Genomic DNA, 27,276 nt, shown 5'->3' with positions numbered 1-27,276 from the left:
GGTCCTATATCAGGCTCTATCCATTCTCTAGCTCTCTCACTTTAGTTTTCAGGATAGTTGTTGCTAGGTGTACTACCTTGTCCTATTCCATCCTTCCTATCAACATGTATGGAACTGTTTCTTCCAAAGAAAGCCAGCTTAACCCAACATCTTGTCTGACCACATCCCACCGCTGGCATTGGTGAGCTCAACGGTATCTTCAAGATCACAGTACCTGCATATAGGAGACACTCTCCTGCCAAATTGTTGCAGGTAGGCTTCAAACTCGCAATGTCCTGAAAGGAGCTGCATGATATAGAAACCTACCTCACCCAGTTCTTTCTGCACATTGTAGTTTTGGCTCCTCTCCAACCAATTAATTTTATATTAGGGCACCTACTGCTAAAAATTGTAACAGGTACATGTATAATAATGGGACATTTATAAGGTAAAGAAATAATTCAAATATTAACCTCACATAAAGAATTATTTTTCAAATCTTTATATTTTAATTCTAATTCACTGAAAGTTACATTTGGTAAATCTATCTTGGTCCATTTCACTGCTAGAGAACATATGTATGTTCAAAATGCCCTGGGGGAAGATATATATAGGTTAGGCAATATAAAAATAGCATTATGTTAATAATATGAGTTTGAAAGCTTTTGTTAAAAAAAGGTATCAGAACAACATTTAAAATAAATTATGTGAAATTTTTCCGCAAAATATTTATACATCATTAACTCCACTTTTTGAATCAATTTTGAATTCTATGTACCATACTAAATGATTTTATTGTTTTACTGATAATAAAGATTTGGTTTGATTTTCTTAATTTAACCTAATAATTCTTTAACCTTATCATATTCATTGATTATTAGACTCCAAAAAGTCCTTGGTGAACATTGAATTGAGGACCTTCAGTATAGAAGTTAGTATCGCTATTAATATATTTTTTGTTACGTGGAAAATGTATATCTTTTAATTAATACCTTATGTTTTATTTTATTTATTTTTGGAGTTCAATTAACAAGACTAAGGAATTGTTGCACGAGACTTAACAAGACCAACTGTAAACTGTTCTAGGACTTGCAGCTATTTGCAGAGATATATATATGGAAAAATAAAGAAAATGAATATTGTTATACTAATTTATATTGTAATTCAGGGTTAAAAGAGTATTGTTTTAACAAAACCATCAATTGAACAGATCTATTTTATTTGTAAAATAAAAACTACTGTTACTCTCCACTCAGCCTTGAAAATGTAAAAGTTTCATTTTTTTTATTTTTACTGAAAATGTAGAAGTTGCATTTTTTATTTCTACTGAAAAATTCTCATTTTTTTGTAAGATCACATTTAAATTAAGGTTTTATTTGAATTTTCTGTTGCTGCTAAAAGTGAAAAAAATATAATTTGTATGAATGGGGCAGAATGTGTCAGCAGAACACAGGCGAGAAAAATATTGGGAAAGTAGTTGTTGGCATAAGAAATAGATTTTCAGAAATTTTTTTTTGTAGAAAAGATGCCCAAAATATTTAATTCTTTAATTGTTTTTTTTTTTTTTAACGCCTTGGATATTTTTATATCAGGAAGAAAACTAATTTTTGTAATGCCAAAGTAGTTTTCAGACAACTGTTTTAATTAGCTACTTAAATACTGCTGTCTACAATAAATGTAAAAAACATACAAAAATAACTAATGAATAAAATTTATCTGATTTCACACAAGTTAATTACAAATAATATATAACAATAACAACCCACTCAATAATGTTTAACAAAAAAGCAGTTAATATCTATAATAGTTGACCACTGAATAATTATTATGCCCTATAAATTTCATTATTAATTTTTTTATTCTATTGGTATGATACGGTAAGGTTTATAATCATTTTAAGATTGATAGAATAATATTTTTTAATTCATTAGAAGTAAACAAAAAATAAAATATTTCAGAGTATGAAAATATCAAACAAAGTCACAAGACAAAAATTTATGACAAATTCATTGATCTAGATTTTAATCATGATATGCAATATCTTTGGCAAATGTTTAATAATATCTCTGGCATAATTTTTTTATTAATTTATTACATTAACTATCTTCTTTATTTATGTTAGGAATTACCTAATATGCTGGGTAGTTAAAAGATACTGGAAAGTGTGTGAAACACTTGTATTAAGTATGTAAAAAGATGTGATAACATTTAAAGATTATAAATTAATTACATGGTTTCAAATTATATAATAATTTTTCTTCCTGAGGAACTTGTTGAGGTAATTATGGAGTTTTTAATTCATTTAAACTCACGAAGTAATAGATACTCATGACATCCATGTTCCTATACAAAGGAAATATATACTGTGATATATTCATTGAACATCGTACCACAATTTTCATATCACTGCAGAATATGAGATTAAATAATGGCTTAACGTTTTGTACTCACCACACCCAAAATAAAAACAAATACGCTTTTTACACGAGTTCGATCCAGGTCAGGCATGACATTTTCACACGCTACTTATTCATTTCACCCTCTGAAGCAATTCCTAACGGTGAACCCAGAGGTTAAATAAGTTTTCTAAACATAACCCATCTAGGGTTAAACGTGGATCTAGGTCTAGGGTTAAATGCGTCATCGCAAATCAGCTGATTTCGAAGTCGAGAGTTCTAAGGTTTAAACCTAGTTAAGGCAACTACTTATATACGTATTTGAATATTAGGTCGTGGATACCAGTGTTCTTTGGTGGTTGGGTTTTTTATTAACCATACATCTCAGAAATAGTCGATCTGAGATTGTACAAGACTACACTTCTTTTATATTCATACATATGATCCTCTGAAGTAATACCTTACAGTGATTCCGAAGGCTTAACAGAAAAAAGAAGAATAGGGGCAAGTGATTTGGATGTAAACTATGTCAAGAAATTATAATGTAACGATATTCGGATCGTCCACACTGCGATAAAAAATGCATCAGAGACGATTCAGTTAAGTACAAATACAAATGTGAAGACAACTTTATTGGAATTAAAACAATGAAAAAATATGAGGCAAAATGATTCAAATATATTACTCGTCTTTTATAAACTAAACTTTCATCAGAACTCGATATATCGATACTACTTGTTTTAGTCGAACACTACATGAAATATATGATCAATCACAACATTAATATCGGTTTAAAAATGGCGAGGGCTGCAAGTAGCTTCAGTACGGGAGAAAAACTTGTGTCGATTATTGATGATATCGAACTAATTACAAAGTAATTTATTATTTTTCTTTTTATTAATATTTGTGTTAAGACATTTCATATTTAATTTATAAGACCAATTAGTGTTATTTTATGTAACCTATTTTTTCGTAAAGTTTTATTTTAACTATAACGTAATAGACAGTAATTGTATTTGGCACCGCGCGGTGCCAAATATTCGAAATCACTAACAAATGCTTAGTTTTTTTTTTTTTCAATTTTACGTTGTCTTGTGAAATTGCCTACCGGCATTTAAAATTCGTAGTCCAGTTCTTTTTTATTAACAAAGAAATAACATTAAGGTTATGTTATAACACACAAATTATAATTTGTCTATTGTAAACTTGTGTTTAATGTAACATTAGTATAATAGTTTTTTATTTTTTAATTGATTACATTTTTAAAGGAAAACAATTCTCTTGTGTGGATTATCACTGGTATTCAGGTAACTTGAATCTTTAAATTTTTACTCCGAACTTCGCCATTATTATGTACCTAAGTGATTGAAGATTTTTATCATTAGATGAGCCGTAAGAGCATGTTCTAAAACTTTATTTATTGATTTTAATAACTACTAGTTTTATTCTGTTGAACAAAAAAAAAATTATTGTATAAAGCATCAATATAAAAAAATAATCAAACTGCTGCTTATCTCTGCCTTTGATTCAGAAAGTTTTGGGTTAGGATCCTGGTGTGTTAAGCTTCATACTAAAAAATTAATTTCTAATTATTAAAAAAACATAGATATAGCTGCAACAGGACATATGCCTGTATTTGACAGCAAGAAAAAGTTTATATAAAAACAATGCGTATTCTATCGTTTAGAAACGACTATCACACTCTAGCAATATCCACGACAGTCAAACCATAATTTAGGTGATGCACTCACACATTGTCATTGTGCATCACTTTTATCATTTTATCAGCTTCCAGTTTTGAGAAAGGTTTGTAGTTTGATCATTCAGTAGTGATTTAATGAGATTGATATTTGATTATTATATTATACTTAATTTGTGATTTTATCTTCTCTTTTTAAGTTTTAATCTTTGAATTTTCATGTTTCTGGTCGTGTATATATTTATTCAAGTTCAGTTTATTTTATATTTAATTTTTTTAATTTTACTGTACAATTTGATTTTGAATAGTCTGCTCAACCGTAGCATGCAAAGTTCAGCTCTAGTTCATGTTTTAAAAAAATTTCCTTTTCTATCTTAATTGAAGTTTGATAAAAGAAATTCTGATTCTGTAACGAGTTGTAGTTGAGTGATCAATTTTGATAGTATGTATGTTTTGAATTCATAAGTTTATAGTTGGAAACAAACTGTATTTTTATAGTTTAATCGATTTTTAGCTAAATCAGTTTTTTTGGCATGATTTGTAATGCTTAAAAAATGGAAATTGAACTGATTCACTTGCTCTAACATGTTTTATCTTATTTTTAAGCCATAAATCTAGTATAAATGATTAGTCATTATTTCCATCCCTATATTATATATATATAACATATTTGTTTAGCTTACTTTATAAACTTCAGCTGAATTATGGCAAATGGGTTAGTATTTAATAGAGAAAAAATTCTTATTCAAATAAGCAACAGTGCCAGATCAAGCAAGTGGAAATTTACCTAATATCTGACAATTCAACAGATCGTTAATTATCGTTTATCAGAAGGTTTCATAGAGAATCTGGCAGCACACCTTATTAAAACAAATCCTTCACAAGAAATTGCACCAAATAGTTGTTAATAAAAATATAAAATGTTTAAAAATAACCATATATCTAATACGATTTAATAATCTTGATTTGTAAAATTACCAACGTAATGTTGATAATTATATTAGATGTTTGTTTGTTATTTATTTATTATACCCTGAAATATGATATGTTAAAATATTTCAGAGAAATAGTTGAAAATACCATAGCATTAAAACATCAGAAACCAAATGCAGTTGAACAGCTTCATCTTACTGAACTACTTGTAGCCAAAGATAATGATTTAAAAGAAACATTAAATCTAGCCGCAGAACAAGCAAAAATAAATCAAAAAATGGAAGCTTTAAAAATACAAGTTGAACGACAGGATCAAGATATTCAGCAGCTTCAAAGACAACTTAAAGAAGCTGAACAAATATTAGTAAGTCTTTAAATAGTATTGATGCATGTTTTTAGTGCATACTTTTCTTTATCTCAGATTGCTAATGTTTCTGTATTTCTGTATATAAAGTAGCTGTTTTTAATTCATAAATGCTAATAGCACCAGTTAAATTATATGCAATGTTTAACTTCTTCAATCAGATTATTATCTTTGATTATTAAACTTAAATTATATAATATAAATTGATCAATTTAACATTGCTTTGACCATTTACCAATTTATTTGTTTATTGTTAGTTTACCCTACATTACACTTTATTTTCCAGCTTACTACTACTTAATCTGTAACAGTTATTATTTAATAACTGCTTGATATTATACATTAGTAATTTTTAATGTGGTTTCGATTCTTACCTAAGATTAGAATACCCAAATACTATTATTCCAAATGTCATTTATCTGTTCTATTAGACTAATTACAAAAATATTAATTGTTCCACTGAGATGAATACTAATATTCAATTGGAATAAGTACTGTAGCAACATATACGCCTTATACCTTCATTTGTTAAAAAATATCTCATTTAATATTATAACAAATCGATTATGCACTGAGTTTACATAAGTATAATTACCAGTAATTTTTCCTTATAACATTTTTTTTTCTTATGTTGTAAGTGTTGCACTGTCTTTATTTTGCCGATTTGTTTTTTAATGATTTTATTTTATAATATTTTAAACTTCAACTAAGAAGTATAAAGTCATGTCGTGTTTGTCAATACTAGTTGGTCAAGTAGTTCTTTGTCTCTATTAGAAGTTAGAAATCCTCCCAATTCAAAGGCCAGTTTTCAAAATTCAAATTTCCTTTTTGTTATAAGATTGTCTATCAGTTTTTGTTCTGGAGAAGAAACAAGGGGTAGTTGTTTAAACTTCATCCTGCTTCTAAACTTTCTGATATTGAAATATATTAATCTAAACGAGTATAAACAATAAAAAAAACATTTACTTTAAATAAAACCTTGCATAACCAACCTTAAAAGTCATCTTCAAAAGATTCGGAATAGTCTGTTAGAGGCAGAATGTCTAGCTGCTGCTGGTGCTTAAAACCATTGTAAAACTATTGCTTTTAACAAGGTATAGATTCATGATGTGTTGTTCGGATTGAGTCAACAAAATATGAATTCAGCCAGATGTCTGAATGGTGCTTTTCGTTACCATATCAAAGCACTATCATTTGTGTATGAGGTAGTTTGACAAGTTTATTGAGTGATTAACGGCTAGGTGGTTGTAACTTTCGAACCGCAAACAATTATTAGACCTCCAAAAGTCAGTAATAGTGACTGTTGGAGGGAGTGCCACTAATTGTAACAGTGAGTAGTAGTGCCAGGCAAAATGTACTATTTGATTATTGCTAATAAAGTTCTTCTGTAAGTTGGAACTGGAACAAAGAAACACATTTTACTGCCACGCTCAACAACCTCTGAAGATCTAGTTACCATCAGTCAGGTTTCCTCTGTTATTTTTTCTATGATCTCTTTTTCCTTCATCTATTTCTACTGTTACTTGCACACCGCTAATCACCGAAGACTTCTGTAATACAGGCTACACACAAACTTCATGAAAGCATGAACTTCAGTCTATATATATATATATATAATATATATAAGTGTACAACAATTTTAGCCGTGGAGCAACTAGTTGGTTGTGTAAACTGTATACATTAAGTAATGTCGGATAAGCAATTATTAATAATCACTTCCTTTATTTACTTCAAAATTTACACCTCATTAATTAAACATTGCAATGAGTTATAATAATTTATGTTTAATTTATTAATCAATTAATTTATGTTTCACATTTTAAATATATATTAAGTATGTCTAGCTAGAACAATAAAAATTGAGTGATGTTGCTAATACATCTTAAAGGAAAGTAAATTCATATAATTATTTCTAAGATCAGCTGGTTCATTAACAAATAAAAAGAAATAAGATGACCGCAGATGTTTACATTAAGCAAGAGAACAAAGAAAACAAATGAATGTGAACAATGAGATATGCCAATTTCATTATAAATAAATCTTGATGTAGTGGTTTTACATTAAATAAAAAATCAACAGACCTGTGTTTTAGTTAAAATATGATGGAAAAACCACACATTTTTATTTTTTGAAATTGTTTTGTCGTACTTTTTTTGTATTTTTTTATCTTAAGAATCATCTGTATTAATTTTTTGTGACGAGATGTTTCCCTTTCTTTCATTTGATTTGTGCAATCCAGACATTTCTTAGATTTTTGTAAAACGATTTGATACTCAAGGATCACTATCTTCCAATAAAACAATAAACTTATGTAAACTCACATCCATTGCATAAAAAGCCTGATCAAATGAACATGACTAAGCCATAAACACAACTGAATTACATAATCCTCAAGCATTGACCTTCAGACTAGCAATAAGCAGGTTTATTAGTTGATAGCAATAATCTATTCTGTCCAATGCCTTTCTAACTCTCAAGACCTCCTTCCTTATCATTAGCAAACCATTCAGGGAATTTATTTCAATATCGAAGAGTATATATAAGAGGCGGGGAGAATAGTAAAAAATTACCAAACAAGAAGTTAATGGGTTTATTTAATTAGTACTCTCCCATGCTGTAAACATTTTTAGTATGCCAGATTTTATGCCTTATCTCAATCAAAATAATATATATTTAAATTAAAATTTTTATTTACTATTTTTTTTAATTTCAAACAAAATTTCTCAATAATTACTGTACAGTTTCATTCAAATTTTATTTCTTTTTTCTAAATATGATTAATTTGGCTATTTACATTTTTCTCAAAGTTGAATTTTAACTTTTCTAAATTTTGTAATATAGAAGTAAAAATTTTTTAATAAGATAAATAGATAATTAATGTGCACTTAAATTTTCATATTTATTGTTAGGTAATTTCTGAAGAAGACAACCAAAAGTAGGCATTATCTAATATCTGAATCATAGATAAGGAATAAAGTCTTTATTTTAGTACTATTGTTACATTACGTTTATTTATTGTAGGCAGATTATATTATTTGAAAAGGTTATATTTTTTTTAAGTTCATTAAATTTATCGCCTCCCACTTAATATTTAAACAAAGTAATTTTTTATTTCAAACAGTTTTCTTAGTCTTCCAGAAAAAGAGGATTTTTTATTCCGTTCTGAGAATGGAATAAGAAAGAAGAACAAAGATGCCTGAAGAAGCCTAAGCACAGGCAAATGCTGAGAGTAGAACTCGAATGTTAATATTAACCAGGCATTTGCATTGATGGTATACTGGACAGTAGCCTAGCAGATTGCAATAAGTAATTAGTGTTTGAAAGTCAATAAGATTACTAGGGGTCATCTTAAGTATATATATATTGTCACCAATTGGCTTCGACGGCATGTGGCACTTACTAACTTATGGTAGTCCTGAAAAAGGCCGTTTTTGTTGTCGAATAGCTTCGACGGCTCGCCCCCTCAAGTGTGTCCATATCTGTGTGGCTTATATCTTTACTGCTGGCTTTTCATCAGTGTATTAAACCTCCACACTGAATTTTTTTTTTACTTTTAAGTATACTAGTTATCAACATTTAGAAATTTCTTGGAATATAAAACATTTGAAAAAAACCGAAAAACATGACCATATGCTAGTGTGTGGTGTGCACAGGATGTGAAAAAGCACTAGATTTATGTCGTCTGTATTGAACTTTCACTTGTGTGGTTGAGTGTATTTGTAGACTTCTAACTTGTTCATGCTGGCAATTTATGTTAACTAATTTTGTAGTTTTTTAATTAGATAAAAGTAATTATTTCTACATTTTATGAAAAAAAGAAAGACCTAAATTTGTGGATTTTACTTATAAAAAGTTTGTTAAATTTTTATGAAATAAATCATCAATTTATTCCATATACTAATAATTGATTTAGAATCTTTTATTTAATTTACAATTTATTTTCATCTATTCTGCCTTGTTTATGATCTGAAAATTAGTTTACATAAATCCTATGAACATTTTAGAATAGATCTGACATACAAGTAAAGTAAGTATAGTATTTATGTTTTTAACACAAATTAAAATAATGTATTGTATATTTTAATGAATGCATTGAAAATATTTATATGCACAGTTTGTTATAAATGATATAAATCATCAAAGTATTAAATTAAAATAAAAATAATATCAATATGTAATTATAAAATAAAAGTAAAACATAATTGTCTAATCAATGCTTACTGAAATACAAATAATTTATTAAATAAATCTATTTAATAAATAATTGTTTTATTAATAGCAATAAGGTAGCTTGTTTTACTGAAACAGATGCAGTTTCAACAATCCCCTCCCCCCAGCAGACTAGTGGCCAAGAACTCATTCTGTCATCATCCCCTTCTTCATTGTCTGTTGATGACCAGTTGACTAATACGTTAGCTAATTGTTTGTAAATGCATTCATCAGGCACTTTTCTTTTCTAAGACCCATAAGTAGAAGGCTTAGGATGCATTTTTGAAAATAAAATTGTTATATTAGTATTACAAAAATTAAACTTTTAACTAATGGTGAAGGTCAATTTTAATGAAAGTAATATACTGTCGTGTGTTCACGGCTTGATCAGGATATTGAGAGATTGACAATTGAAAATGTTTATATAATTACAATTTATTAGTTTAAGAACATAAATAAAATGAGATAAATCAATAACAATAAATTTCAATAATAATCATAGTAATCACAGACACAATAATAATAATAAACAGTGATTAAATACAAAACAGAGTACTAGTACAGAGAAATAGTAAAGTCTTACTGTTTCAAAAGTGATGAAAAATCAAGTAAATTTAAAATTCTACAAAAGCCCGTTTAATGTAATTTTTAAAAAATTGCATAGTAACAAAATATAATTGTTTATATGAACAACATATGATGCTGAATCAACAGTAACATGCTGATCTCCGCCAGTAGTAATAGAAAAGTTACTGTCCCATGTTTATAAGCATGGTCAGCAGGTTATATGTATCCATAGACCAAGTGCTCAGCACTAATGTGTTGAAGCCTTTCTTTTGGTGGTGGTGGTAGTGGATTTTTTTAACTGGTTGGGAAAGTTCTGGTACTTAAAGAATGTAACTGGACTAACTTAGTTGGTTTTACAGGAGTTCACAATAAGATTACTGTTGGCACAGCAATTATATGTGCTTCAGTTTGAAAGTTTCAAATTCAAGTGCTTGTAATTTCTCCCCTGACAGTAGTGACTGAGGTGCCATGTATGCTTGTCCCCACACCCTTCCATAATAATAATAATTATGAATTGAATTAAGATTGTTTAAAGAACGGTCGAATAAATGAAATTGGGCTTTAGGAATGTCATTTTTTAGAGGGAAGATTAGGAGGGAGAGAATTAAATAGTTGTTGAGACTTGTAAATATTGAAATTGGTAAATAATAAGCTGGTGAGCTGTGGTTGAGTATTCAATCTATGAAGTGGAATAAAGGAGGAGAAAAAAACAATAATAATAATGATTGCTACAGGATATACATGATGTTCAAGAAGAAATACAGGTTTTCCCACTGTAGATACATTTTAGTTATAGAGAAAAGTATCTTTATCAATGAAAATAAAGGTAGTCTTATAAAAATTCCATGTATTTTTTACACTTCAAATAACTCATACTAAAGCAATTGCTAGCAAGATAAAGCAGTTCATTTACACCATAGATTGATTATTTTTCATTGATGTATAGAATAAAGAATTTTTTGCATGATGCTTTGTATTATTTATTGAATTAACTAAAATATTAACATATTCAAATTATTCATTATCATACTGACCACTGTTAGAATATTGATAAAATTTAATATTATATGACATATAACCACCGACACTGTAATTAGACATGGACAGCAAAATTTACATGTACACTCATAATATATTCAAAATTTGGAAAATATTTCAAATAAAATTACGAATTATTAAAAGAATATGTTTTAATGAAATAGATAAAGAATTCAGTACAAACTGAACATACTGGATACTGAGAAAACCAGTTATTGGGAATTAATATAAATTTAATTATCTATTTTCTGTGTTTTGGTGGCTTATATTTTATATAATTTGTGTGTGTGTGTGTGTGTGTGTGTGTGTGTGTGTGTGTATGCGCACGCACGTGTTTATATTGTTTGCTTATTCCTTAAACTGTATGTTTTGTATTATATATATATATTAAATTTTGATTTTATTATTTATTTAATGTAATATAAGCAGTTAAATTGTATTTTTAACAGGCTACAGCCATATATCAAGCTAAACAAAAGTTACAGTCAATTAGTAGAGCCAATAAAAAGCCAGTTCCTTCTGAAGAATTAATAAAATTTGCTCATAGAATTAGTGCTTCTAATGCAGTTTGTGCACCTTTAACATGGCAACCTGGTGATCCTAGACGACCTTATCCAACAGGTATATAAATTAACTTAATTAAAAGTTATGCTGTGTTATACCTATAAATTAAAGTATTGTAATAATACTTGGATAATTACAATACACAATGAATTTTTAAGAAATTTCATTACATGCATTAATATTATCACCAAATAATATGTATTACCCATTTATATCATTCATTAATGATATTTAAAACTTTTTGTGACCAAATATATGAATTTGTTTTTTAATACCTTTAGAAAATTCTGAAGCTGTATATACATTGTACTGTATTGTAACAAAATCTAAAGATATTTTGAATTTTTATTCAAGTCTTATTCTAGAAACAAATGAATTTAAATACAAAAAATCTTCGTGAGTACGAAAAAAAATGCTTTTAGGAGGAAAATGTTTACAAGTGTGAAAGCTAAAAGTACATTTTTCTTGGCTTTATAAAAAAAAAAAAGAATGTAATTTTGCTAATATTTTACATTTTTTCGTTTTCTAGATGGTGTAATATAAAATTTAAATGATTCACTCTGCTTTCATTTGGACCACATTATTTTCACTACTCAGTTTTTACTTACACTTAATTGATTAATCAATAATGAACAATTAAAATATTTATAAACTTGAAATTTGTACATTACTATATATTATAAATAATATATGTTACTGGCAATGACTGAAATGAATATATTATCGACATTGACTGATGGTTTTAGGCACCGTCATCAATGTCAACAGTGTCTAGCAGATTTAGGTAATGTCCATACATATTACATAATTAATACAAGGTAATTATTTTCAACTATGGACTTAACATGTGATTTTGATGAAATTTTCAATATAACATATAGGACATAGGTTATTCATTAAAATTGAAATTTTGTCAGAAATGTCTTTCACATGAGCTATGACTTTGTAAATTATACAGTACTGTCACCAAACATTTTGCAATTCAGCACTTATACATTATTTTCAGACTAAAGAATTGGGTTTTGTATACAATGTGGTACCTTCAACCATTTTTGAATTATTTGATTTTTAAAAGTATATCATGTTTCCATATGATTAATAAACATGAACAGTTTGTTTCATTTTTTTTTTTTTTGTAATTGATAAGTATTAAATTTGATAATATTTACTCCTAAATATAGATTATTAGGAATTTTTATTTGGTAACAACTCATTGCTTTGGTAAAGCAATTGAAAGAAGGAATTTTGATAACTTCAAACACAGCATAAAGTAATCTAAATGGTGATACAATTTGTTTTAAAATCTGATGGGCAGTTCTACTTTTATAAAGTTTCATATTTGAGTTCACATACTTTCTGCATTGATAGTAGTTATTTAACTATTTCAGTTCTCACTTTTCTTTTCTGGAAATGAAAAATTCAGCACAGTTGGTGTTGAATAATACAGAAAGTAACTTTTTGTTTTTGGTTTATAAATTGCTTTCTTTTGCAATATCATTACTGTGTTTTATTATTTCTTTATATTTTAAGAAGTTTTATAATCTAAATAATATTTAACTTTAGCTGGGCTCACTATCACTAATTAAGTAGTTAAACATTGTTCATAATTTATTTATTAAAGATTATTTTCATTGATTTTTTCAGACATAGAAATGAGGATGGGTTATTTGGGCCGTCTAAGTGATCTCCCACCTAATGGTCACATGTTACAACAGCCAGGGAGTCTGTCTGATATGCATCGAACTGGTCATCCACCAGGTGAGTTGAAAGTAATTTTTTAAATTTAAACTCTTATGTTGTTTAATTTTTAATAAAAAGATCTTTTCTGTGTTATTTTATTGCACTTTCAGCAGTTTTACCCTCAAGGCAAACAACCATTTAAAGTTTACCTACAGGAGTTAAATGCATTTTATAAAATATATTTATAAAACACCTCCCTTATGTTTGTTGATGGTGTTCATCATATCACACTATTTGCTTCTAGCTGTGAAGCACTATACTAGAACTTACCTATAAGATCCTTCATCATTAAGCACATATCATAGTTCCTAGTTCAAACTTAAGTATGGATGCCAGTGATATAAACACCCTTGTGTATATGCATGAATGATTAATTCTCAGCTTCTGTGCTTTCACTAAGGTTTTCAGACATTTTTGTCTGAAAACATTAGTGTAAAATACTACTACTGTTAACTTGAGTTACAGAAGCTCAATCCGATGTCTGCCAGACATTCTTTTGAAGTCACTACCACTGCAACATACATTTAACAATGTATTCTTTTGTAACTAATAAAAAGAGAATTCTTTTTATTTTTTCATTTGCTAATGCACTTTATTTTTTATGTAGAAATTATTCAAAATAATATTTACAATTTAAATCAAACTTCCTCATAAAAAGATTTGTATGCATCAAGTGAAGTTTAAACAGTAGTAGTAGGCCACCGGGCTGGTCTAGTAGAAAACTCATCATCACAAATCAGGTGATTTCGAAGTTGAGAGTTCTAAGGTTCAAATCCTAGTAAAGGCAGTTACTTTTATATGAATTTGATTACTAGATCGTGGATACCAGTGTTCTTTGATAGTTGGGTTTCAATTAACCACACATCTCAGGAATGGTTGACCTGAGGCTTTATAAGACTCATTTACATTCATACATATTATCCTCTGAAGTAATACCTTATGATGGTTCCAGAGGCTTAACAGAAAAAGAGAGAGTAAAACCTAAATATTATCTCAAAGAAATATGTTTATATTACGATAGATATTTTACAAATAAAGGTTTGATAGTAATGAAAGACTGAAATGCCTTAGCAGAAAAAAATAGCATTAGAGAAATGGGTTGGTCAGGGAAATTAAAAAATAGAATTTCAGAATTTTGCACCAAATGTAAACTAGTGATCATAAACACCACTCTGCTTCTAGATTGGTGTTCCACAACAAAATCAAATGAAAATAGATGTAATGATTGTTGATTTGGGAATTTATGCTAGAAGGACAAACGTGTCAGTTATAATTACTTTTGTGAGGGTTGTGAAAGTCTGTAAAAATGGTTCTTCATGGGCAACCAACTAGTACAGGCAGTTGAATACTGTATCACAATAGTTCCTTTTGCCACGCTACACTTTCTCAGAGTTTTTAAACAAGAAGGGCTTAAAATAGTTCTACAGCTTCTGCTTATTTTCCAGACCTGAGTCCTTGTGACATATTTATTTTCCTCAAACTGAAAATCCACTTGACATCATCATTTTGGAACTGTTAATAACAGCCATGATAGCTTAGCTGAAAGCAATCGCACTTGATTTCCAGTATTGTTATGAAAATTGGAAATAACATCTCTGATGATAAACAGCTTTTCAAGGAAATTACTTTAAAAGGGACAGTGTTAATTTGAAGGTTATTTGTAAATACAGTTTTGTAATCAAATCCCCTTTACCTTACCGTACCTCTTATCTGTATTTTTTGAGACTGGAGAAGTATATACAATTTAAAAAATAAAATTAATAAAACAAAAAGAGAAGCTAAAAGTGTGGAAAATACTACATTACCAGTCAAACATCTGTTGCATTAGAAATACTCACTGGGATAGTGTAAAAGTAAATATAATATATACTAGATGAAATATAAAATAAGAGCTAACTCAGAAATAGCATAAGGGTGATGTACAGAAGTACAAAGACATCTAAATGACATTTGTAGATAAAAAATATAATTTATTATTTAGAATTGAATAAAATTTTTCTAATTTTATGGAAAATTGGTTTAAATTATAGAGAAAGAACACATCTATAAAGTTTGTGTAAGAATTTGGAATAGGTTAAGTTCACATAATGAAGGACTCTTTATTCAGAAAAAAGCAAGGTAAGAATAGTCTATATCCATTGCTTTTTAGCTTGTACATAAAAGAAACAATACAGGACATGTGGGAAAATTTAATACTGGAGTAGCTGTCCAAGAAGACAAAAAAAGATAAGAGTGACGATGACATCTTTCTTTTATAGGAAAGAGTTCACTTTATCTTTTTGGAAGAAATGCTGAGCTCTTGGATTTATTGCTAGGAGAGAAGTTTAGTTTGAAATTTATTAAGATTAAAAGAAAGATTATAAACTGTAACAGAAAGAAGGATAATAAGGAATTAAAAGTTTAAATGTGAAGATAAGTAGCACATTATGGTAGAGGTTATAGAATTTTTTTTAGGTTGCAAAATTATCAAGATAGAGGAAATAAGATTGGTATCGGAAGCAGTTTAGGACAAACGAAAAGAGCTTTGATGTAGGAAAGAAATCTGCTAGTATTAAATATAAATTTTAATAATTTGAGTATTATTCTTAAAAAATCATTTTGTGTAGAGTGTAGTAATTTTTGTTGTGAAACATGAACAGGAAGAAGAAGAAGAATAGCGTGGCCTTTGAATTGTTGTATTATAGTAAAATATTGAAAGTAGGGTCAAATGTTAAATTCCAAAATGAAGAGTTCCAAAAGTGAAATCAAGAGAAGAGACATTGTGACATTGGTATGACTTTGTTGAGATAGTAAACATATAAGGACTTAAGTACTCTTTTATATTTTCAATGTATTGAAAGAATAGGATGTGTAGCACCATGGATTTAAATTTGCATTTTCACTCTTATGAAAAGATGTTTACTCAGGAATTAAATGAATTTGATACTAAACAATATAGCATTTTCTAAAATTAGTATTGTCACTGTTGATGCATCAACAGTTGTGAATGTACAAGTGTTACCACATAACTTCTTGATATTACCTAGAAAAACTTTTTTGTTATTGATTCGTACTTTCTTATGGCAAGATGGACTGTTCATAATGATCACTTGCTCAGTTATTTCAATCAATATCAGCTGTTAGTGACAGTAGTTCATTTTGTAGTCAGTTGTTTATCTTCTTCCATTTGTAATGTGTTACAATTTGTGATCCTGCCAAGTGTCAATTACAAGGAGGAATCTGATTTTTTATGACAAAACAATTCTGTGGCTGTAATTCACAGGCCAATTATTATGAGTGATGCTAAAATACAACAGTGGTGCCATTCATTTTGAGAAGGGCAAACAGACATTCATGATGAAGAACATAGCAGCCAGTCTTATGTAATAATGGATGATTAGATTGAAAAGCTTGATGAAAAAATTAAAAAAAAAAAAAACTGGTGCTTCACTGCATCTCAGTTGTCTTTTAATATTTTCTGATCTTTACTTTATAAAGTTTTGACTGAAGAATTGAGCTTTAAAAAATGTTTGCCAAATATATGCCAAAGATGTTAAACGATACATACACAAAGAAAAACTTTTTTTTGCATAAGTCATAAGGTTTGTTCATATTTTTCAGTTGTGTTTTTATTTCAAAATGGTCCTTACTTTAAAAACATGCCTCTTAAATCGGTTATATAATCGCTCCAAATTAACTTAGTTTTAATAATTTTAAAAACATCTTATCATGGTGTTGAAAGTCTAGTTAATTTATAATTTTTTTTTTTTTTTATAAAAGTTTAATATATTGATCATATATTAAATAAAATTACATATTAACATAATATGTAATTTATGTATATTAATATGTAATTACATAATTAAATAAATTAACATATTGAATATATTGAGCAATATTGTAATCACTATAATCATTAAAGATGACAAATGGTTATGTTTGTTTTAAATGGTTTTTTTGTGTAAAATTTGGTTTTCTTTTTTATAATTAATTACATGCTTGCATTCAATGCACAGACTCCTTAGATCTTACTATGGGATGAAACCACTATTGTAGGTTCACTTATTACTGTTTAACAATTTTAGCAAATAAACCAATTATAACATCAAAACAAATACATTAAATGATATAACTTTATTAAACAATTACTTGAAATAATTATATAAAGAGAAAAACATAATATATAACTTAAAAACAGCTTACCAAACTCCAATTTGTTTTCCTTGAGTTCTTTCAGCTATTCTCCCATCTTTAAGAGGAGTATAATTGTGTTTAACATATGTAAAATTGTAATCATACATAATTAAATTATATATATATACATACACATATATAAACAGCTGATTGTCATTTTGTTAAAATTCGTCAATAGTTAAATTTTTAAGTCTAAGTGACTACGTCCATGTTGTAATAGTTGCTCAATTGTTATCTTATGTATATAAAACGAAAAACTGAATTAGGAAAACTGAATTAGTTAAGAAATAAAGTTCGTTATCAAAACAGGTCATGGTAGAAGAAATCAGGAAGGCAGTTTTTATCAGAAATCCATACTGATGTCTTCTTAACCCATATAGTTTGAACTGATTAGAACTCAACAACCAGGATTACAAAATATACATACATATATATATATATTACATTCCAATAAACAACAATTAACTAAATATCTTGAACAGATTGCTGAATTAACAAAATGCATGCAAAGTAGTAATAGAGTTCCAATTAGGTAAACTAAGAAAAAGAGAATTTTTTTCTATAAAGGGTTTTAAAACAAATTATGTAAAGTACTCTCATAATGCAAAAATTCTGTTGAGTGTATTGGTTTGTTTGGTATTTTTCTCGCCGCCACCCCATTTGGTTGCCCTAAAGCATAAGACTGAATGTCGTGCCACAAATTGCTATTGAGCCTCGAAACAGTTTAGCGACCTGTGTCCTAAATAGCTCGTAGAGCTTACCTAATAGCGTGAGTGGACTAAGTGTGATGCCATACACCACTGCTTAAGTGTCCCAACCTTGTCATATATTTACTAAACTGGGTAGGCGTACCCTGTCAACTACTAAAAATATGTATGACATCCATAAATTGAAATTTACTTCATCTAGACAGCAATTCACTGTCACACCTAGGTCGCTGAATGCCAGAAAGTACCTGTCCACTATATTAAAGCGCTTGGAGACTTAATTGGCTGATGGTCAACCATAAATCTCTAGGTTAGCTTCCCACAGCAGTGCAGTAGGAGTTTTTCCCTTTAGTAAACTACTGATGCTTGTGAGTGGCTAATTTTCCCCTTGACCTACCTCTAAGTTACAGGGTGGCCCAGTCTCTGCCCCCCCCCCCCCCCAAGAGCAGGGCAGTCAAACATCATGTTCATTTGACTGGACCTTCCCACAGACGCACAGCTCATCAGCTGCCAAGCGGAACCAAAACAGATATTGGTTCAAGTTTAGCATGGTTGGTGAGCACCTGGGCACCCGTTGCCCTTAAAAATGAACTTGAGGCATACCATCCCCCCAGATCCCATAGAAACTTGTACAGGGATCTTCCCTTAGTCATGGTGTCCCATTCTGGCTGTCATGCTTCCATTGCGAGACTCTATAGCCTTTTCCACAGGCAGGAGGTGGGCAACTGAACAAAAGTTAGATCCGGTGTATTGTGATCACCGTTCTGTTCCGGTATTGGCCCGGCCTGAAACCACATCCCAAATAGATTGGCCTCTTCACAATCTCCACATGGCTGCCTGAGCTTTCACCACAAAATAGATTGGGAGACCCTTTCCCAATACAGTGGTAGCCTCGTAGGAGGTTGTTTTAAAAACACCAGTGCATACAATTAAGGCTCTATGCTGGCACTCTTTAAATTTTGAAGAAGTGCTCTATTCATATTATTCTGTTATGAGTGTAGGAAAGTAATACTATTGTGATATTTTTGATAAAGATACAAATTTATCCAAAAACATACTGCTGGCTTGGATCTAACTAGGCATAGCCAGTACTGTTTTTCATCAGTATTGCAATCTCCTCCAAAGTTTTCTCCAAAAGATATAATGAATTGTTTCAGTTTGTAGAAATAATATTATCAGAAATTATGGCAATACCGTAACATTAAACAGTTATCCTAATGGTTAATAATTCAGCTTCTGTATAGTGATACACTTCATGGGAAACGAAATTGTGAAAATTTGTCAAGGGCACAAGCTGAGAAATATTTACACCACATCTGTGTCAGTTTAGGGCCATGTGTATGTGAATATAGCGATTCCTTTATTTAAAATATTTTAATGTGAGGAACATAAATTTTAAGACAGTGTGATTCACATTCCATTTTGTTATTATTTATATATAAAAATTTTTGTATACAGTGTTCTAATAAAGTTAGGATAAAATATTTTTTTAAAGAAAATTAGAGAACATTAAATGGTTTTAAATTTATCTGTTTTTCATTTCCTTGAAAAGTAGTATTAATTTCTTACAGTTCCAGCAGAATTGCTAGAAATCTACTTATGTGTCTGGACAACTTATTATTTTGATCATGTACATTATACGTCCAAGAAAATAAACTAAAGCCTTTTCATCCAAGAATTGTAATGAAAGAAAGCTAAAAGATGATTCATATGTCTGTACAAGAATATAAATTTATTATAAGTCTAAATAGATTTTCTTGTAGGTACATTCTGTATTGCAACTAATTTGTGAAAAGTTTCATTACTTTGATTCCTCAGATTGATGCCATATTTTAAATGTGTTATGTCCAATATTTAGAGCTTCAAGTACTTGAAGCAAATTTTGAGATTTTTTTTGTCCATATTCTGTCTAATCAAATGGCGAAAGCCCAATGTAAAAGAAATTAAATTTTGTATGCCAGTAAACTCTTTTATGTAGAAAATAACTAGTAATCCTTATAGCATCTGCACTCTTCTTTTAGATCTACATAATGTAAAAAAAGAAATGCCTTCCTTGCATCTTCCTTATGTATGCAGCTTACTTTAATCGGTTGAAGTGCATGCCCTATTATATATCCCTAGGTTATGTAAGCTTAACGTACCCTAGAGTTAGGGTTATATTAACTTTTACACCCAGTTGCTCACATACCACTGGGTAAACTTCATACAACCTAAAAGCAGCAGTAGAGAGTTCTGTAATGGCAAACCTAGTATTTATTCAATTTTAGATGGGTTCTTTTTAATTTCCTTTATTTATTATTTATTATTTATTATTAATTCAAGAAGTCATACATTTTAAGCCACTTAAATGGCACATAATGTCTATGAGGACTGAAATAGATAATAAAAAATGAAAATATGCAGAAAAACATTTTATTGGAATTAAATTTAAAATTTACGACTGAAACATAAAAAAATGAGTTATATATTTAGGGCAAATTTTTGTGGTTACTTTATTAAAATTTCAGAATATTTGATTACATAAAAAGTAAGTTATACAGAAAAACAATTCTGTAATGGCAAATTAATAGATCTAAAAGTTTTATATTTATTTGTTTCACATTTAGCTAAAGTTGCTAAATATACAAATTATCTCTGTTGTAAGATAAATAAATAACTTGCATACATTCTCCAGAAAATAACAATTACAATGTTTAGAAAAATTTGAATTATTAGTTTCACTTGTCATGTTCTACATTTATTTATTTCATTATAAAGTGAATTAAAAAAAAGTTTTAATTAATTACATTTTCAGAGCCTCCTGCCTCACAGCAGAACCAGTTTGCATGGCATCCATCTGGAGAGATACATATGGCTGTTGCTGGACAAGGTTCTGTTCCTATGGATACTCGTAATCACAACAAGGATACTGAAGATGTTGAGGTTATGTCAACTGATTCAAGCTCCAGTTCTTCGAGCGATTCACAGTAATTTAAAAAAAAAAATGTTTTACAAACTTCAAAGACTGCTATTTTCGTTTTTTCAGTGTATTTAATGTGTATGTGAATTAATGTCTTTAATTTTTATTCTTATATTAAATAGTTTTTTTAAGGTACTTTTGGTCTTTTCTTTTACCACAGTCCTCTGCTAGAATGTAAAAAATAAAAGAATGTTTATATTGGAGGGAGGATGTAAAAGTTTTACAATTGTATTACTTATTTTTTTTATGTTACTTTAATTTGCTTCGCTTTGTCAGCTGATGTAAATCAACTGTCCATTATTTCAAACAACATTTTCAATAAGATTTAAATTTCTTATTGTTTTTTACACTGAGTTTAGTGATTTTTCTTGTCATTATGGCTGGTAATATAACCAATGACCAATGAAAATGGATTTTGAAAGAGAACTGGAGTCCCTCCAATTATCTTCTTTTCAGAGAATCCTGAGAATTTTCTGTTTCTTCTTTTCAGAGAATTCTGAAAACTTCAAGAAAAATGGCATTAATCAATTTGATATACCTCCTTCATGTACACTAACCATTTATAGAATAAATATATAATAAATATGATCTGACTAGGTCTATCTGAATTGTGTGAAAGAATGATTGACCAATCACCATTACTACTCTTGAAAATGAAATAAATGGTAGTTGCTCAGGCATTTATTCAAAACCCAATAAATCAAAAATAAGAGCAGCAAGTGAATTTGGTATTGAACACAGATCTTTGGATTGTCTGATACAATATGTAGTTTTGAAAATATATCAGCCAAGATTATGCATGGACTATTAGGTCTTTGTTCTGGATCATCTTGATCCAGAACGAGATAATTTATAAGTGAAAAATAAGAAAGAATTCTATTATTCAAAAACATTTTTAGTCCAACAAGGCAAAATTTAAACTGTCAGGCACTGCAACTCTGTCATCATTCAACAGAAAACCCCCCACATAACAACTGAGAAACAGTTAAATTAACCTGGAGTTACAATTTAGGCAGGCTTTTTGGGTAAAGGAATTGTTCCACCTGTCATTTTCAATGTAACTGTTGACTACTAGTGCATGTATCTTAACATGTTGAATACTGTTATATCATAAGTAGGATACAATTGAAGGTAAGGAGTCATCATTATCAAATAGAAGTGTACATCTTACTTGACCAAGAGTTTCCCATAGGTAGTTAAGTCAACTGGAGTAGGTGTATGGCCACTAAGATCGCCTCATCTTACCCCAATGTATTTCTTCTTTCATGGATTATTAAAAATAAAGTATTTCCAAGAAAACCATGTATTATTGATGATGACATGTTTCATTCCCCCCTCTATGAATCATGAGACCTTGTCGTTGGTGAGGGAGCTTGAGTGCTCAGTGATACAGAGTAGTTGGACCGAAGGTGCAACCATATCGGAGAGGTATCTGTTAAGAGCCAGACTAAGGAATGATTCCTGAAAGAGGGCAGCAGCTCTTTCAGTAGTTGTTAAGGGCGTAAGTCAGGACGACTTAAACGGCCATATCAACATCACTCAGTCCTCTGAGTACTGCGTAGCTGAAAGCAATGGAAAACTACAGCTGCTTTTTTCCAAGAAAATGTAGCTCTCTGCATTTTCATATAGCAGTGATGGAGGCGTCTTCCTTGGTAAAATATTCCGGAGGTATACTAGGGAGGGGGGTCACCAGAAAATTAAAAAAATAACATTCTACAAGTCGGAGCGTGGAATGTTAGAAGTTTAAAAAAGGTTGGTAGGTTAGAAAATTTAAAAAGGGAAATGGATAGGATGAATGTAGATGTAGTAGGAATTAGCGAGGTTCGGTGGGGAGAGGTTTTTTGGTCAGGTGATTTTAGAATAATTAACTCAGCTTGAAATAATGAGCAGGCAGAAGTAGGTTTCGTAATGAACAAAATGATAGGGAAGAGAATAGAGTATTTCAAAATGCATAGCGATAGAATCATTGTAATAAGGATAAAATCAAAACCTAAACCGACAACGATTGTTAACGTCTATATGCCTACAAGCGCCCATGATGATGAGGTAGAGTGTGTATACGAAGAAATTGATGAAACATAAAAGGAGATGAAAATTTAATAATAGTTGGAGATTGGAAAATGTAAGGAAGGAAATATATTGGGTGAATACAGGCTGGGCAAAAGGAATGAAAGAGGGGACCGACTTATAGAGTTTTGCATGAAGTATAATTTAGTAATTGCCAACACCCAATTTAAAAATCATAATAGAATATACACTTGGAAAAAGCCAGGCGATACTGCAAGGTATCAGATAGATTATATCATGGTTAAAAAAAGATTTAAAAATAAACTCGTTGACTGCAAAACTTACCGTGGAGCAGACATTGATAGCGACCATAATTTGGTGATAATAAAACGTAGATTGGGGTTTAAAAACCTGAAGAAAAGGTGTCAGATGAATTGGTGAAATTTAGAGAAGTTGAGGAAGAGGAGGTAAAGATGATTTTTTAGGAGAACATCACAAGAGGTCTGAGTAAAAAAGATAAGGTAGAAAATGTAGAAGAAGAATGGGAGAATGTTAAAAAGGAAATTCTTAAATCAGCAGAAGCAAACTTAGGCGGAACAAAGAGAACTGGTAGAAAACCTTGGGTTTCAGACAATTTATTGCAGCTGATGGATGAACGTAGAAAATATAAGAATGCTAGTGATGAAGAAAGTAAAAGGAACTATCAACAATTAAGAAATACTATAAACAGGAAGTGCAAACTAGCGAAAGAAGAGTGGATTAAAGAAAAATGTTCAGAAGTGGAAAGAGAAATGAACATTGGTGAAATACACAGAGCACACAGGAAAGTTAAGGAAAATTTTGGGGTACATAAATTAAAATCTAACAATGTGTTAAACAAAGATGGTACACTGATTTATAATACGAAAGGTAAAGTCAATAGGTGGGTGGAATATATTGAAGAAATAACGGAGAAAATGGTGTAAAGGAAGAAGAGTAAGTTGAAGAGGTTGAAATGGGAGAAACAATACTGAGATCTGAATTTAAGAGAGCATTAAAAGATTTGAATGGCAGAAAGGCTCCTGGAATAGATGGAATACCTGTAGAATTAGTGTGAAGTGCAGGTGAGGAAGTGATTGATAGATTATACAAACTGGTGTGTAATATTTATGCAAAAGGTTCAGACTTCAAAAAAAAATGTTATAGTCATGATACCAAAGAATGCAGGGGCAGATAAATGTGAAGAATACAGAACAATTAGTTTAACTAGTCACACATCAAAAATCTTAACTAGATTTCTATACAGAAGAATTGAGAGGAGAGTGGAAAAAGTGTTAGGAGGAGACCAATTTGGTTTCAGGAAAAGTATAGGGACAAGGGAAGCAATTTTATGACTCAGATTAATAGTAGAAGGAAGATTAAAGAAAAACAAACCAACATACTTGGCATTTATAGACCTAGAAAAGGCATTCGATAACGTAGACTAGAATAAAATGTTCAGCGTTTTAAAAAAATTAGGGTTCAAATACAGAGATAGAAGAACAATTGCTAACATTAACAGGAACCAAACAGCAACAGTAATAATTGAAGAACATAAGAAATAAGCCGTAATAAGAAAGGGAGTCCGACAAGGATGTTCCCTATCCCCGTTACTTTTTAATCTTTACATAGAACTTAATGATGTTAAAGAACAATTTAGGTCCGGAGTGACATTACAAGGTGAAAAGATAAAGATGCTACGATTTGCTGATGATATAGTAATTCTAGCTGAGAGTAAAAAGGATTTAGAAAAAAACAATGAATGGCATGGATGAAGTCCTACGCAAGAACTATTGCATGAAAATAAACAAGAACAAAACAAAAGTAATTAAATGTAGTAGAAATAACAAAGATGGACCACTGAATGTGAAAATAGGAGGAGAAAAGATTATGGAGGTAGAAGAATTTTGTTATTTGGGAAGAAGAATTACTAAAGATGGACGAAGCAGGAGCGATAAAAAATACCAAACAGCACAGGCTAAACTAGCCTTCAGTCAGAAATATATAATATGTTTACATCAAAAATTAATTTATTAGTCAGGAAAAGATTTTTGAAAGTAGATGTTTGGAGTGTCGCTTTATATGGAAGTGAAACTTGGACAATCGGAGTATCTGAGAAGAAAAGATTAGAAATTATTTTTTAGCTTTTGAAATGTGGTGCTATAGAAGAATGTTAAAAATCAGATGGGTGGATAAAGTGGCAAATGAAGAGGTGTTGCGGCAAATAGATGAAGAAAGAAGCATTTGGAAAAATATAGCTAAACGAAGTGACAGACTTATAGGCCACATATTAAGGCATCCCGGAATAGTCCCTTTAATATTGGAAGGACAGGTAGAAGGAAAAAATTATGTAGGCAGGCCACATTTGGAATATGTAAAACAAATTGTTAGGGATGTAGGATGTAGATGGTATTCCGAAATGAAACAACTAGCACTAGATAAGGAATCTTGGAGAGCTGAATCAAACCAGTCAAATGACGGAAGACAAAAAAAAAATGTTTCAGTTCACTGTAGAAGATGCAAGTTGAGGAAAACAAAGAACTTTGCACCAAAATATGCTAGGGTATAAAATTTAAACTAACAGATTGACTCAGTGCCAAAATCAATCAATTTTATTACTCAAGAGATAGTTTTTAATTGCAATTTCAATTAGATCCTTAATTTTGCTTAATAAAATAAACTTCTTTATTTTTCTTAGTGAAACTATATTTACTTTTTATCATCACATTTCATAATTGTGCATAAATTTTTCCACCCTTTGGTATTGAGGATCTTATTCTCTTGAGGACTAGAAAATTTTTATTAAAAACATATGAAAATTTTACACTTTTGTATTCTGATTACACAACTAACAAATTCTACCTCTATAAAAATACTCAGAAAATTAGTAGGCGTATAGAAAAGGATATTGAAGTTTTAATTTGTTATAATATCTGTTGTATGATATGTACAGTGTTCATTTAAGACTAGAATCAAAGGACAGTTTTAATTAAACACGTGACGATAGATTGATTCTCTATCTTCCTGCTTGGCAACCCCACTACTAAAGATAGCATTTCCTGAACAGAAAGCTTTCTGTGTTGTGTAGTTTGTGAAATTTGAATCTGTGATACAGTTCAACATGCATTCCATAGAAAGTTTAATTGTGATTCTCCAAGTGGCAGTAATTTTCGTTGGCATATTTTAAATGACTGAATGTTTGTATTAAGGGAAGAATACAGAACAATCAAAGATGTCTGAAGAAAATGTTGAATGTCACAAAATCTTAAAAAGGCCGGCCGCAAATTAGCAGTATCGGTGAAGACAATGTAGCATGTTTTAAGGACACTTCATTCATACCATTGATGAATGACTTCCTTTACCATTGATGCGTATCCACTTCATGGATACGCATTCATACCATTGACAGTTGTTACAGAGTTTGATGCCTACCGACCATGTTGTGCGTGCCGACTTCATAATCAAAATATTGCAGCATGAGGATGATGACTTTCTTGAAAATGTTGCGTTTAGTTATGAATCAACATTTCATCTTAATGGTAAAATTAATACGCAAAATGTTTGTATTTAAGGATCAGAAAATCATTGTTGAAACCATTATTGTGAAGGACTCCCCAGAATTAATTGTTTTTATGCATAGCCCAACTGGAAGTTTATAGCCCAATCTTTTTATTGAAACAAGCAAAACAAGAGTTTCTTATTTGAATATGCCGGTATCACCTTTCATGTCTCTTTTCTGAACTGAAAGATGGAAAATTTTATTTGTCAGTAAGATGGTGTGTCTCCTTATTGGCATAACTCTGTATGGGATTGGTTGCAGTATGTTTTCCTCAATTACTTGATCAGTCAGCTTGGACCCAATACAGTTTGTTAACAGTGATGTCCAAGGTCGCTCAATCTGACTCCATGTGGTTTTTTCTTTT

General features: G+C 29.9%; 1 protein-coding gene across 1 annotated transcript; it reads left to right on the top strand.

Annotated features, from left to right (window-relative positions):
• Window positions 1-3,157: 3,157 nt before the first annotated feature.
• On the top strand, window positions 3,158-21,463 carry MED4 (mediator complex subunit 4). Its single transcript, XM_075361818.1, has 5 exons — window positions 3,158-3,249; window positions 5,137-5,371; window positions 11,635-11,806; window positions 13,394-13,507; window positions 21,164-21,463. Exons 1-5 carry the CDS (start codon window positions 3,173-3,175, stop codon window positions 21,337-21,339), a joined length of 774 nt encoding a protein of 257 aa, XP_075217933.1. The 5' UTR covers window positions 3,158-3,172; the 3' UTR covers window positions 21,340-21,463.
• Window positions 21,464-27,276: the final 5,813 nt, after the last annotated feature.

The sequence above is a fragment of the Lycorma delicatula genome, chromosome 1 (assembly GCF_047948215.1).
Source record: "Lycorma delicatula isolate Av1 chromosome 1, ASM4794821v1, whole genome shotgun sequence".
In the NCBI taxonomy this organism is placed as follows: domain Eukaryota; kingdom Metazoa; phylum Arthropoda; class Insecta; order Hemiptera; family Fulgoridae; genus Lycorma; species Lycorma delicatula.
This window is presented reverse-complemented; position numbering and strand designations above follow the sequence as displayed.